Source organism: Melospiza georgiana, chromosome 2, assembly GCF_028018845.1.
Source record: "Melospiza georgiana isolate bMelGeo1 chromosome 2, bMelGeo1.pri, whole genome shotgun sequence".
NCBI classification, from domain to species: Eukaryota; Metazoa; Chordata; class Aves; order Passeriformes; family Passerellidae; genus Melospiza; species Melospiza georgiana.
This window is the reverse complement of record NC_080431.1, coordinates 925767-941310: the sequence shown is the minus strand read 5'-3', so window position 1 is coordinate 941310 and position 15544 is coordinate 925767. Positions and strand designations below refer to the sequence as shown.

General features: G+C 49.0%; 1 protein-coding gene across 2 annotated transcripts in view; it reads left to right on the top strand.

Moving 5' to 3' along the window:
• Nucleotides 1-8238: 8238 nt before the first annotated feature.
• The window catches only part of SCAF4 (SR-related CTD associated factor 4), a 29947-nt gene continuing 22641 nt past the window's right edge, over nt 8239-15544 (top strand). For both annotated transcript variants that reach the window (XM_058018501.1, XM_058018500.1), the window contains exon 1: nt 8239-8298. In XM_058018501.1, the coding sequence (XP_057874484.1) occupies nt 8269-8298 (30 nt within the window). In that variant the 5' untranslated portion in view covers nt 8239-8268. The remainder of the gene's footprint in view (nt 8299-15544) is intronic.

Below are 15544 nucleotides of genomic sequence, written 5' to 3'. Positions count from 1 at the left end.
TTCCAGTCCTTGGAGTTATGATGTTCTTACAAAGAAAATCACATATTTTTGCACCACAGTGTCAGAACAGCTTTTCAGTGCTCTACAATAGGCAGAGTTGACAAATTCGAAATTCTGCTGCAGGAAGGCACCGAGTATATCTGTCCTGGTCATTTTAAAGGTGGCAATTGAACATTTCCCTGCCTCATCAGCAGCCTGGGGGTAACTGCTGACTGCAGCCAGGGCACAGAGATAGCCTCACTTAGTGCTGATGGGCTGAAAAAAGAGAAAGTCAATGTTATTGCTTATGCAGTCCTGGGTGTCTCATCCTGCTTTAAAATAATTGGGGGTTTTTGCAAGCTTTGGGTTTGAGGGTTTTTTTGGGGGTGTTGTTTTGATAGCTGTTTAATTTTGTAATATTTGGGGTTCAGACATAAAAGAGTTTAAATTAATTTAAAGGAGATTTTTTTGAAGAGAGAGTATATTTGTTCTTGGATGATTTTTGAGGGGTTTATGGAGTTTGAATCCCTGAGTTCAGGCAGAGAACCTGTGTTTGCTGGCACAGGTACAGCAGTGGAGAAGAGAACCTTTTCCATGTGCCAGGGATGTCCAGGAGCAGCTGAGGACATTTGCGAGTTCTGTGCCTGGGTCCTGAAGATGCCACTCGGGGACAGGGACCTTCCTAAACCCAGCTCGAAACTTGTCTTTGGATATATGTCATCCTCAAAAATATTTAGAATATGGTTATATGTGTACAACTGTGTGTGTGTATATGTCTGTGTGTGTATAAGTACATATATGTTTATATAAGTATGCAAATATATATGTATATAATGTGTATATGTATGTATATATAAATATGTATGTATATGTACATATGTGTATATATATATGTATATATGTATATGTATATATATGTGTGTGTATGTATATATATACGTGTATATGTATAAATGTGTATATATATATGTATATATATGTGTGTGTGTGTATGGATATGTACATATGTGTATATATAGGTATATATATGTATATATATGTATATATGTATATATATACATATATATAGGTGTGTGTGTATATATATATATATATATGTATATATATATAAATGTATATATATAAATGTATATATAAATATGGAAATTTACCTGAGCGGGCATTGAAGCATTTGGTGTGTTGGCAGTGGGGTGATGTGGCACTGCCCCTCCAAATTCTCTGCCAGAGCTGTGTCCCCCCAAGAATCCCCATTTTGCTCTCTGCAGCTTCTGTCCCCCACAGCCAGCACACACACTGAGCTCCTGGAGGTGCCATGAAGCAAAGGGAATTTAATGGAATTTAATGGAATTTGATATCAGAGTGACTGGCAGGGGGTTGCTGTACTGGTGCTGTTATTATTTTTTTTTTTCACATTGCATTAATTGGGAAGTTCAGTTTCTGAATTTCAGTGGAACTGCTGGGAAGGGCTCCCTGCAGGGCACACTCTGGTGTGATTCGGGGTCTGGGTTTGAGTCCCATTTGCGTGTAAGGGGACACCAGAGGGCTGTGTGGGAAATGCCCTGCGTGCTCAAAAGGCTCTGAGGTGTCAGTGATGGATGGGATGTGCAGAGCCGGGAGCCAGAGCCCTGTGAATCCCTGGGGTTGGGCTGAGGGCTGGGGGATGCTCACAGAGCCCCTGCTGTGGCCTCCCGGGGTCAGGCCTGGTGCTCCTCACCTCTGAGAGCCTTCTCAGAGCATGCTGAGGCTAAAAACGGGGTTAAATGAAGCTTTACATCCAGGAGGGACTGCTGCTGCTGCTGCTGCTCCAAACCCTCCTGACAGGATGCCCCCAAAAATGTACAGTTGTATCTCCTCACTCTCCTCCTTTCTCTTGGCAACAGGTCAGAAAATATCCCAGTTCCTCAGAGGCCAGGGTGGCTGTGTGCTTGCATCTCTAGTAAAAGGTGTTTAACAAAATGCAGATATTCAAATGCTTCCTTGCAAGAGATATCCCAAACACCTTGTTAAAAGCGACCAGAGCAGCGATTCCCCCCTGAACAAAGACCCCCATGTTCTGTTCAAGCACGGGAGACTTTTGGATGGATGACTGAACTGCTGAAAAATCAGATTAACAAAAATCTTGAAATGAAGATTTTTTAATGAATGCAGCCCGGTAGCAAGCTATGAAAGTTCACCTGGGTGCTTTGCAGCTGGAAACACGAATTTTGCAAGGGTTTTCCTGTGTGCCCAGCACAGGCTGGCTGGGTGAGGACTGCAAGGCTCAGCTGCAAATCTCAGTTTCCCTGCTGCACTCAGGTCTCTGGACACCACAGCAGAGGCTCAGGGCTGGCACACCCAGGTGTGAAATGTGCAATTATTTACAGGTGGACACTCTGGGCTGTGCTCAGCACCTGAAACACTTCTGCAGTGACACCAGCTTCAAACGAATAGATTCAGTTTTAAATTAAGAATCCCTGGGAGTGCTGTGGCCCTGGCACAGGTGCCCAAAGAAGCTGTGGCTGCCCCTGGATCCCTGGAAGTGTCCAAGGCCAGGCTGGACAGGGCTTGGAGCAACACAGGACAGTGGGAGGTGTCCCTGCCCTTGGCATTATTCCATACATATTCCAACCCACAGGTATTTCACCTCCAAGTTTTTCCTTGGCATGAGAGCATCCCTGAGCTGGGGATGCTGCAGGGAGAGCAGAGCTGCACTCCCCAGATGTTCCAGCTCAGGGCAAAGCTCCCTGGCTGCTCTCAGCTGTCAGCAGAGAGCTCAGAGCAGGGCAAGAGCAAATTCCTGCCTCTCTGCTGCAGACTGGGGAAACAGACCCGGAATGTGCATTTCTCAGGGAAACTCTGCTGCTCTGCCTCTGCTCCCCAAAGCCTGCACACAACTCTGCACACAACTCTGTCTAACAGAATCTTTAAAACTTGACAGGAGCTTTATATAGTTTTGTGTATTTGTATGTAAATACTGAGGTGAGGCGTGTTGAGTTTTACATCTCTCGTGTCTCACCATTCATCGAGGCTGATCATGGAATAAAATCTTTTAAAGTGCCCCTCAGTTGCCCCCATGTCTGTAAAAGCCAAGAAAACCAATACAGCTCCTTTGCATCCCACCATGTTCCAGCCCAGGAAAGGTTCCCTTTCCACACAGACACACATCCCCCTCAAATCCCTGTTTCTCTCCAGGTTATTTTCCCTTTCTTACTTATTTTTCAGTCTCAGGAGGGTTACCCACAATCTCAACCCCCTAACACCTTGGTTCAAGGAGCACAAAGCAGGAGGAGCTCTGGGACCGTTTGTTCCAACTCCCCGTGCAAAATAAATTGGTGAAATCATATTTCCCATGAGGTTTTGTTGCTCTTTCTCCTATTACAGAGATGGGTTTGCTGCCCCCAGCTCCCACTGTGGCTGCTGCAGGCACTTGGGCTCTGATCCCAGGGATTCCAGGGTGGGGGAATTGTCTCAAACACTCAGGGGGAGAGAGGTTCCAGTCAGCACATCCCAGTAAATTCCTCAGTGGAAAACTGGAAGGCAGCTCCTGAATGCTCCGAATAAATTTAAAAAAATATTTTACTGACAGAATTTCTAGAAAGAAGTAAAACAGCACAGACAAAACCACAGCTCCGGGTTTGCATATTTACACGGTTACAGAATGGAGTTTGAGTATCAGGGTGATTATTTACCAACCCCAGAGGGATTTTCATTCCTGCACCTGTTTCTGCAGCAAGCACATTCCCCCCTGAATCAGCACTGATCCACCTGGCTGAGGAGCACTGAGTGCCACGAAATATTTGGCAGGGGAGAGGAATTGCTCATGAACACTCAGGCTTTGACAGCACTTTGGGACCCTGCTGCTCCAAAGTGGCCCAAAGAGATAACGTGGCTCAGGCATGGGAGGGCCCTCTGCTTATCACAAAGAACATCTGACTCCCTGGCCCAAGGCAAAACAAGCAGAAAAAGGATTTTTCTTAAAAAAAGTGAAAGAAGGAAAAAAAAATGCTGCGCAGTGATCCAAGTCTCCTGCAACCCCAGCTGGAAAACTGCACCACACCTCCACGAGTCAAGGAGTTGGTAAACTGCAGAGAATTCAGGAAAGGGCTCTGAGAGCGAAGAAAATATTTAAATAATAAACTTTCCAGCGAGGAGCTTGGTCCTTTCAAGGCTGGCAAATGAAGAGCTCTGTGTGTGTGTGTGTGTGCCTGAGTGGGAGCCCAGGCTCACAGACAGGGCCGTAATGAGATCCAGGGCTGGGGAGCCGGATCCAGACAGATTCAGGCTGTGAAACGAGACACACGTTTGTAACAGGGAGGGTAATTAGGCAGCACAGCAGCCCAGCGAAAGCCTCCTTCTGTGGGAGCCTTCAGGTCAGACTCAGACGTGCTTCTGGGGGCCAGGCAGGCCTGCAGGAGGATCCAGGGAAAGCTTTGCCATCAGAGCTGGGAGTTGTTGGAACGGAGAGGGGCAAGGTCCAGCAGAGCTCACAGGGAGGGTTTTGGGTTCTGTTCCCTCAGCTGAGGGGGTCTGGTCACTCCTTTATTCTGCCCACTCCTTTATTCTGCCCCCTAATACACGTTAAAACAGGATAGGAGACAGGACAGGTGAGAAAAGTGGATGTGAACCTTGGAGTAAGTAAATTTTCAGCAGAGCAAAGCCGCACAAAAATAAATTTAAAGCCTAATATTGAAAGCCAGTCCATTTTTACAAAAGTAACCCTGGTAATGTCACAGGATGATACACAAGCATTTGTGTATCAAATGTACATCTCTTTTTGCATACAAGCTTTACAACTGAAATGTTTGGGCAATCACTAGCCAAGGTTTTATCCGATCAGCAAACCAATAACAACATAAGTAAATGAGTCACTCCCTTACCAAATTAAGGCCTCCTTTCCCCAAAACACAAAAATGTGTACAAAAAGCATAATTACATGAGCTTCGTCTCTTAAATCCTCTGAATAAGATGCTAGCAGAGCTCAGGGTCACCGAAAGCAGAATCAGCTCATGCCAAATGGGCCTCGGTGCCAGCTGGTTGATTTCCAAATAGTGTAATATCAAAAACACAGAAAAGCTCTAAGAATCTAAGAATCTCCCCAAAATGTTGGCAGGAATGACTTCCCAAGCATGTTCCAATCCCCACACCGAGTCAAACATGCAAATAAAAGATCTTATTTACAAGCACATGTATTCAACGTGAATATATTCCCAGCTGTACTTGTATACTTTGCAGCAAGGTATTTTTCCTAGAATCCACTCTGGGCTTGCCCGTATTTTCCTAATATGAGCCATATTTGTGGATATGGGGGAATTGCAGGAAATCAGAACACAGAAATGGGTGCATTGGGGGAAAAAACAAACCAAAAACCTTTACAATGGGTGTTTCTCATCACACAAAATCCCCGGGCGTGTAAATTAATGAAAAAAAAAATGCAAAAAAATTTAAACATTGTTTGTGCTGTGAAAGAGGCAGGTACTAAATTGTCACTGCCAATTAGTCATGGGACTGCAGAGGAGCAGCAGAAGCTGGGGAAAGCTGCTCTTGTGACAGCAAATGGGAAATTAAATTAAAATCCAGGGAAAAGCCAAAGTGCTTCCAGGAGATGTGGAGCTCCCCTTTCTGCAGCGTTCCTGTGTTTTGGAGGAGCAGGAGAACCAACAGAGCCCTCCCACCGCTTGTTTCCTGTCTTTAGGGAAGAGAGGATCCACGCACACATGCACAGGAATGTTTATTTTGGCAGGGTTTGTTTTAATAATTGTTTATGTTGGAAATGATGGGGGTTCTACCTTGCCAAAAAAAAAAAAAAAAAAACCAACGACAAAACCAGCCAAACAAAAAAACCCAAAAAATAAAACAAAAACCCCCAACTCACCAAAAAATGCAGAAACAAACAAAAAACCCCCAAACCCAACAAAACCCCATAAAATAAAAAACCCCTCCAAATAACAAACAGACAAAAAAAAAACCCAACCAAAAACCCAAAACCCAACTCACAATAAAATCCAAGCAGAGCCAAAGCAGTGAGGTTTGCAAGTGAAGCATTTTATATATATATACATATTATATATATATACGTATGTATATATGTATATATGTGTATATATAAAACATACACATATATACATATATATGTGTATGTATATACAAAATGATATTTTAAAAATTACTGACATCACTGTAGTATTATTATTATTATTATTATTATTATTATTATTATTATTATTATTATTATTATTATTATTATTATTATTGTTATTATTATTATTACTATTATTATATCATCAAGCCTGTTTTTTCTTAGGTATTTTTAATTTTAGTTGGGTTTTGAATTTGTTCATGTGTAAAGTTTTAGATTACAGGGTTAGATAATTTTTTTAGCATTTGGTTTATTTTTTTTTAAGTTTTTATATTATTTAGGATTTTTTTAATGTTTGGGTTTATTTTTGGATTAGGGGTTTTATTAGTTTTTTTAGAAATTTGAGTTTTTGTTTTAGAGAAGTTGTAGATTGTATAGAGGAAGTTATTATAATTATTAGATTAGGAATTTATTAGAATAGAAAGGAATTTATTAGATGAAATATTAGAAAGATAGATTTTTTAATATTTAGGGTAAATTGAATATTTTTAATAGGGATGTAATAGATTTAGAGGAGAAGAAGGAAAGCAAATGTTGAAAAGTTTTATTTTTTGGGTTTTTTAAATAAATTAGGTGTATAATTATAGTTGTGAATTATATTTGGAATAGATTTTAGTACTTTTTAAATGGGAAATTATCTTTATTTTCCCCACCATTGGCCGAAGAGATTTGCTGGCACTCCTCAGACAGAGTTTCAGGGGAGAGAAAATAGTGTTTTCCCTGGTTTTAATCTTAGTGCGGACATCAGAGCCATCTCCTGGCCACTGCAGGCACTGGTGGAACAGCAGGAAATTAAAAAAAAAAATAAATTTAAAATAAGCTTTGAAATTGAAGGTGTGACGCCTCTCAGGAATTATTTCCTCCCCAATACCCAGAAAGTTTAACAGAAATCACGGGTTAGGATTTGATCAGTGCTTCTCTAGTGTACCAAGGAAATCATCTTTATCTTCTGTTATCATCTTTGACCGGAGAGTTGTCACTTGCTTTGAATTTCTTTATCCTCCCTCAAATACAATATAAATATAAACACAAATATAAATATTTATTTTTTTACCAGTGTATTGCCAAACCAAAAATGCTTACAAGTTAATTAGTCACACATTCCTTATCAGGCTTTAATACTCCGTGCTTACATCCTACAAAAAAAAAAAAAAAACACTGACAGGACACGAAATTCGAAATTTCATTTTTATTTTATTGCACCCACTGAACCGAGCCGAGCTCAGCCGAACCGAGCCGAGCCGAGCCGAACGCACGAGCGGCTCCGAGCTCAGCCGAACTGGGCCGAGTTCAGCCGAACCGAACCGAGCCGAGCCGAGCCGAGCCGAGCCGAGCCGAGCCGAGCCGAGCCGAGCCGAGCCGAGCCGAGCCGAGCCGAGCAGAGCCGAGCCGAACGCACGAGCGGCTCCGAGCTCAGCCCAACTGGGCCGGGTTCGGCCGAACCGAACCGAGCCGAGCCGAGCCGAGCCGAACGCACGAGCGGCTCCGAGCTCAGCCGAACTGGGCCGAGTTCAGCCGAACCGAACCGAACCGAGCCGAGCCGAGCCGAGCCGAGCCGAACGCACGAGCGGCTCCGAGCTCAGCCGAACCGAACCGAGCCAAGCCGAGCCGAACGCACGAGCGGCTCCGAGTTCAGCCGAACCGGGCCGAGTGCAGCCGAACCGAGCCGAGCCGAGCCGAGCCGAACGCACGAGCCGCTCCGAGCTCAGCCGAACCGGGCCGAGTGCAGCCGAACCGGGCCGAGTGCAGCCGAACCGGGCCAGCTCAGCCGGACCCAGCCGAGCCCATGAGGGGCAGCCGCCCCACCGCTGTGAGGGGCGGCCTCACGGCAGGGGTGGGCGTGCCGGGGGCTAGGGCACTAACGTCGCCGCCGCCGCCATTCCCGCCCGCCACAGCGGGGGTGGCGCTGACATGGCGGCGGGCGGTCACGTGGCGCCGCCATCCCTCCCGCCCGACGTCTCGCGTGGGCCGGGAGGAGGCCCGGCCGATCCCGGCGTGCACCGCGCCTCGCCCCCCCCCGCCCGTCGCGCGGTCGGCCCGGGCCGCGCGCTGCCCGCGAGCCCCGCCATGGCCGCCGCCATCATGGCCGCGCCCTGAGGGCACCGACCGGCCCTGCCGCGCCGCCCGCCCGCCTCGCCCGCCGCCCGCCGCCGCCTCCCGCCGCCAGCGCCGACATGGAGGCCGTGAACGCCTTCAACCAAGAGGTGGGAGCCGGGGAGCGGGCGGCGAAGCGCGGGCCGCGGCGCGGGGGGGGCACACACGGCGGCCGCCATCGCGTCCCCCGGCTCCCCGCGCTTCCGGCCGGGCCCGGGCCCGCCGCCTGCGGCCTGCGCGGGGAGCGCCGGCCCGGGCCCGCCGCCGGGCGGGGAGCGCTGCTGCGGGGGAAAATGGAGGCGAGCGCGGCCGGGCCGTTCAGCGGCCGCTCCGCGAGGCCCCGCGCGGGCCGGGCCGGGCCGGGCCGGGCCTGCACGGCCGGAGGCGTTGGAGAGAGCCCCGGGCCGGCCCGGCCGCCTCCGTCCTCCTCCCGCTGCCTCGCTCCGCTCCGGGCAGCGGCGCAGAGCGGGGTCCGGGCTCCCGGGCCGGATCGCGGGGTGCCCGGGCTGTCACGCGGTGCCGGGGAAGCCGCGGGTCGGGACCGGCCCTTCCCGGCAGTTGCCTGGCCAGAGAGCCGCGATGCGAGGCGGCGGCACGGGCACAGCCTGCAGGGGCAGGGAGCCATGGGACGGGGCTCGTCCCGGGGATGGGACTCGGGGATCGATCCCAGTTCCGGGGACTGGACAGGCTGAAAGGCGTTTACTCGCTTTTCCTACGGCACAAAGGTCCCTCCCTGTCTTCTTCTGGTTTTGGCTTGGTTTATTTCTTAGTCAGTGGGAAGCAAAGAGGGCCGTAGTTGTTTTTTGCATAATATATAGCAACTCCATCCAGCCTCTGCTGTGTAAAGTTTTTGACACGTGACTTCAATTATTATTAATTACTGTCGGTTGTACTTGTGCCTCAGTTGGACAGTGTGGCTTTGCAGCCCCTCCGTGGACACAAAGTCACGTAGAGCTGAGGCAGAGCCTTTGCCAGGTTCGTGTTGGAGGCTGGGTGCCTGTGCCTGCCTGTTGAACAGAAACAGGAGGGATGGCAGCTGCTCCCCTGTGATGGACTCGGGGTTTGTGAGGCTCCCTCTTTGCAAGGCTGTGTCACACACACACCTGGGAATGCCCTCATCTGAACCAAAACTGTGCAAGAGCCAAGGGAAAAGTGGATGGCGTGCAGATCCCGTTAGCGGTTTGTTTATTTGCCGGTGTTTTGGGGGTTTGTGCAGCTCCAGACCAGTGGGATGGCAGGTGCAAAGCCACCTTCCCCAAAAGCCCGGAACGGCACGCGTGTGTCATTTTCAGCGTTGTAGAAAGGGACAGCAGCGATGTTGTGAATTTCGTGCCTCGGTGTGGGCACGGTGCGGGCAGTGCCGGGGCTGTCACGGTGGTGCCGGTGCCGGTGCCGAGCGTGCCCGCAGAGCAGGAGTCGGTGCTCGGGGATCCCGTGACCGGCCCGCGTCCTGGCAACCCGTGTTTGCATCCCACCCCTTCCTGTCCGTGCGGGAGCGGGGGGACGCCTTCCCTCGGGAATGCTGGGGGAGGGAAATCCTGCTGGGGGCTGCCGGTGGGCTCAGCTGAGTCTCACATCTGGGGAGAGGGTGCGCTCGCCGAAATCGCTGTTCGCAGCCCTTGGCGCGCCGGAGCGCTTCCCCGGAGCTGCTGCTGTGTGGAGCGGCACACGGATAGCTGCGGGGGCTCCGTGCTTCCTGCCCGGCTCCCTCCCAGGAGCTGTGCAGGGCACAAAGTGCAGCTGCACACTGCTCCCTTCCCTTTGCCTCCGCTGCTCCTGGAGCTGTGCGCGCTGACAGCCGCTGCGAGGGGTCACATTTACGGCAGGGTTTGTTCCTTTCTGCCCTTTCCCGGGGACAGAGCTCTGGGGGTTGTTCCCTCAGTGCTGGGGTAGCGAGGGCTGGTGAGGCCTTGGGGCTGCCCCTGCCAGCTCACTGAAGAGTTACTGCCTTTACTGGGAGGGGAGCAGCTCCAGCAGTGAACATGGGCAGCTACAGGGTACCCCAGAGGGATACAGGGCACCCCACGGGAGTACAGGGCACCCCACAGGGGTACAGGACACCCCACAGGGATACAGGACACCCCACAGGAGTACAGGGTACCCTACAGGGATACAGGGCACCCCACAGGAGTACAGGGCACCCCACAGGAGTACAGGACACCCCACAGGGATACAGGACACCCCACAGGGATACAGGACACCCCACGGAGTACAGGACACCCCACAGGGACACAGGGCACCCCACGGGAGTACAGGGTACCCTACAGGGATACAGGGTACCCCACAGGAGTACAGGACACCCCACGGGAGTACAGGGTACCCTACAGGGATACAGGGTACCCCACAGGAGTACAGGATACACGACTGGCCTGGAGTTCCTGCACTTGCTGGAGGTGCAGGAATTGCTGTACTGTGCCACTGTAGCCAGGGAGAATTGCAGTTTTACCCTGGCAAATGCAGCTGCAGATCCAGTTTGGTGCTGCTCTTGCCCTGGTTGCTGGAGGTGATTCCTGGAGGTGGCACCTGCCGGCTCTCGGCCACTTTGCCTGGAAGAGGAAATGCCATCTACTCCATCAGGTGCTCCCATCGTTTGGGGTGTTTGGGGTGTTGGCAGCAGTTTCTCTGATGGTGGGAGGCCCAGGTTCCAAGTGTGGCTGTAAACCTGGTGGGGTTGCTGTCCCCTCTTGGGCAGGGAGAGCACTGAGTTTGGCTCTGGCAGGGGGTGGCAACTCCTGGGTTGTGTAATTTGTGTTGGGTTGTGGTGCCATTGCCAATCCTGTTCTTTGGACCTGCATTTTGAGCGCAGCTTTGCCAATGAACATCCTCTTCCAGGTGCTCATGTTGCTGCAGGAGCGTGCAGGGGTTTTGTATTGGCTGCTGGATTTTCCTGCAGCTGTGGTTGGAGCAGGTGCTGCCAGCTGAATGGGGGCATCTGACAGGTCTGGAGTGCAGTGTGTGTTCTCTGAGGAGTTCCTTTCACCAGTTAGGGTTCAGGTGTTAGGTGGGTATGTTATTTTACAGTATAAATGAATCACAAAAGTCAGCTGCATAATGGGACAGAACTTTTTATGGTTTTAAGGAAACAAGCAAACATTTTTCTTTGAAAAAAAATTAAAAATCATCCCCCCAAAACACAAACAAAAAACTCCCCACTGAACATCTGCCATATAAATCCTTGGCATGTTTTACTTTAGGGGATGCCTGTCTTTTTCTTGAATCTGGATAACTTGAGGCATAGTTTAGTGGGTATAAAAGTTAGAAATAAAGATTTTTTTCTCACAATCTTGCTGCTGGAAGTAGAATAAAGTCAACTTTGCTGTTTTGTAACCTTTTATTTGTGTTGAGTAATGCACATCACTGACTTAGTCCCGTGTCTCAGTGTTAATGTGTGCCCCTGAAACAATTGATCCCCCCCTCCGTGTGCCTGGAGACAAACACATGGGAGTGCTGGGGCTGCTTATTTGAAGCTGGAGCTGCACGTTCCTGTCTGCTGTTTGCCCATCCTTGGGGCACGGGACAGTTGGGATCAGTGGGGCAGTTTGTGCCTGTTGGTGACAGCCCTGCCCTCCATCCTGAGCAGCTATAAATAGAGGGCAGCAGGATATCCTTCCCGTGCTTGTGCTGCAGTTCCTGGAGCTCAGCATCCCCAGTGGGGCTCCACGGGCACAGAAAAGCAGAAGGACACCACTGCCAGGGTCTGGCTGGGCTCTTTGCCCCGTGCCTGTTCCAGCAGCCCTGGGAGCCGTGATTGTGTGGCGATTCCTGGTTAGAAGCAGTGGCACCAGCAGCTTTCCAGGAGCTGGGCTGGACACAGAGCCCTGCACTGCTCCCCAAAGCTGCGTTTCCAGAGCACACGAGGAGAAACAAAACTCCATTCTGTGCCTTTGCATGATGTCATTTCCATGAGAGTATCTTTTGTGAAGATGTTTCTCCCCAGTGGTTCGGGATTTGTGAATGGTCTTTGCAGGCCACAGAAGTAGCTCGGTTGATGAAGTGCTGCTGAGCTTCATTGCCTGGGGCTCAGAGCTGGTCAAAGTCAAATCTCACTTATTTCCCAGAGAATGCAGCCTGGCAGCTCTGGACGCTGTGGTGTTCTCTTACCTTCAGCAGCACCTGACACTTGCTGTGCTTCACAGCTGGTGGTCAGGCATTTCAAACCTGCATTGATCCTCTGAGATACAGCTTAGCAACACATCCTCCTCCTTCCCTCAAGGAAAAACGGGGGCCTGAAGAGGAAAAGGATCAGTGACTTCTGCAGGGGAAGGAAAATGGCTGGAGTGACAGAATTGCTGTCAGAGATCTGGCCGTGCATGAGCAGTAAAGGAGTTTTGTTAACAAAATAGTGCAGTGGCTGTGCTTGGTGGTTGTGTCCTCCACAATCCCTTTGTTTCTGTACAGGAACAAGTAACTGCAGCTAGGCCTGTGAGTCACTGGAGGCTGGCTGCTTTCTAAATGCATGAATAAAATCCATTCCAAAGGACATGAATGAACGTGGAGCCTGCTTTGGGAAGGGTTGTTGACACCCAGGGCATGTTGGAATGGCTGAGGGTGGGTTAGACTGCTCTGGAAATTGGAGAAGGGGAGGCTCAATGAGGTGTCCTGACAATGACCTGCGTGCTTGATATCCCCTAATCACTAACCACTGTCTGGTTCAGGAGCTCCTTCCTCTCTGTGCAGCTGCTGTGCTCTGGGGTTTGTTCAGCGAGTGGATAAAACGGGCCCACAGCTCTTTGTTTGTAAATACAGACACCTTTCTATGGCACAGACACTTGAGCAGGAGGGCAAAGCCAAGGAAGTCAGCTCAGGTCCTAAAAGGCACTTTTACTGTGTTACCCAGACATAAAACAGATTTTCTTAAGATCATATCTCAAGCTGGGTAAATGTTAAAGTAGCACTTCTCCCCTTTACTTCAAACCCCCTGGTTCTCAGGTTTCCATGTAAACTACACCATCAAAGGACATTAATTATAGAATGAGAGAAATGAATCATTTGCTGCTCAGAAGGCTGGGAAGTGAAGGCCATCAGCACCTGCTCCTTGTGCACTGCCTGCCCCTCCCAGGGCTGCTGGGCTGGAGCAGGGGCACGGGGGGAGCTGGAAGGGCTGTGCTCGCTCTGCCCCTGTGAGCTCCTGCATTTCACACTCACTGTGCCTTTGGGCACAGCCCCTCTGGCCTTGCTCTCCCTTCTGCTGCTCTGCTGTGCTCTAACAGCATTGTTAGCCTGAAACTGAGCAGGTGAGTGTTCTGCCTTTTGCATCCCTGGCTGTGCAGATACTTTACCTTGTACTTCCATCCTGCTGGGAGAGGCACCCAGAAATGCCCTGAAATGTTAAATATTTTGTACTGTGGCCTGAGTGTAATACCCTTGAACACCTCTGCTTCTTTTGGATCCACATCCTGTAAACGGGCAGTTAGGGGCAGTGAAAGCAGAAAGTCATTTCTGGCAGGTCACAGCATTGCAGGCACAGGTTCCTGTTGTGCAGCAGGACTTTGGAAAACCTCAAGCTGTACATTTTCTTTGCCTTTGTTGCATACTTTTCTTTTTTTTTGTAAATAGAGTGTAAAGTTTTGTGTCCAAGTTGTTCCTTGAGCTGATCATGAGAAACTGGATGTACTATTGTGAACCAGCCCTCTATAAATAGTGCTGGGGTGACTGTTTTGTATATTGGTTTGGGAAATGTGTGTGCAAGAAGATCCAGGTCTAACTGAGCCAATGCAACTGGAAATACCTGGGTGTCCTCTGAGCAGGGAGAAACCACGAGGAACTAGGAAGGGAGCTAAAGTTTAGCTGTAGCCATCTCTAAAACATGCTGTTGACATGGAACATACCAAGAATGACATTAAAAATGACTGTAAATAGTTATTTGGTGTTCTGACATCTTAGGTCATTTCAAGAAAAGGAGCAAAATACTGAGGTGAAATTCCAGGAGGTGGTGGGAGGGGTGAAGAGGGATGGATGGATGGATGGATGGATGGATGGATGGATGGATGGATGGATGGATGGATGGATGGCAGGCAGTTTGTGTCCTGGGATTTTTATTTTTTTCTGTGTTTCCCCCAGTTGCAATGTCCTGCTTGGGATACTTTTAGGACATTTCTCTTTATTATTTTGCTGCACTCGTTTCTGGTCACCTTGGGCCCTGCTCTGAGCTCTGCCAATTTCCTTGGGGTCTCTCCTTGTGTTCCTGACATCCCAACATCAAAGCAGTGCTTCCACACCAGCTGCTTTGTTCTTTTTCTGTGGATCCTTTCCTGGAGGAGCCAGTGGCTTCTTCATGGGTAGAGGAGGGGATATGGAGTGTCTGTTGTAATGCTGCCTCTTTTTCTTCCTCCCCATCTCACTTTTGGAGCCTTCTGGTGGTTTGTTTGTGGGTGTTGGGGTTTGGATTTCCCCCCCATTTTGTAACCTCTTCAAACAGATTTTCCTGAGATTTAGTAATAGCACTGACTTTGTTCAACAGGAGTCTCTGCACTTCATTCTAAAGCACTTAAGTTTAAACTGAAAAGATGTTTTAAAAAACCCATATCAGCTCACAGAGCCCTCTCTCCTTCTGTGTTTTGTCTGGCAGTTTTCATTTGTCCATACTGTGATTTCTCAGCAAGCAGTGATGTTAGCTGGGGTGTCTCTTACAGCTGCAGTGGCCTTAAAACCCCAACGTTCTGGCACAAGAACTTGCATTTTGTGGGGAGGAATAATGAAAAGTCATGGGCTTGTGTTGGTGTTGGAAAAGGCGTGTGCCTACCACTGTCTGCAAGGACAGCTTTTCTTCTTTCCTGTCTCCTGGAACAGGAATCAAATTAAGAAAGTAGATACAAAATAAGAAAGTAAATTTCCTACTCTTGGTGTTTCCTAAGTGTAAGGCTTCCTTTTGTACAGCTCCAAGCCCTGTTAGCACTTCCCTTTTCTCTGAGCATGTGGCCAGTTTTTTATCTCCTTCATTGATGGCTTTTTTCCTTAACTGAGACAGTGGATAAATCTCTGTAAGTTGGTCACTTCACCAGTATCTTGGAACTTATTAATTAATAACATAAGAGACAAAGTTTTAAATGACATCTTACTTTCCATTACACTGACAAATGGAGACACTTTGATTCTCTTACTTTGCTGTGTGGCAAATAATTGATGACATTTTTCACTCGCATTCAAGGGCTCCATTTTTTCTTTATGATGAAGACAAAAATGAAATTATGTAACACAAACCAATTTTTTCTGTGATTTGTGAGGAATATTTCAAGGTAAAAACAATTATGTGTGTGTGCTCAGCTTTCTGTGTACAGTCCTGGTTTCCCTCAGTTTCTGAAATGTGGAGCCAATGCTTATTTTCAGTTATGGCCAATGTCACCCATAAAGATGACC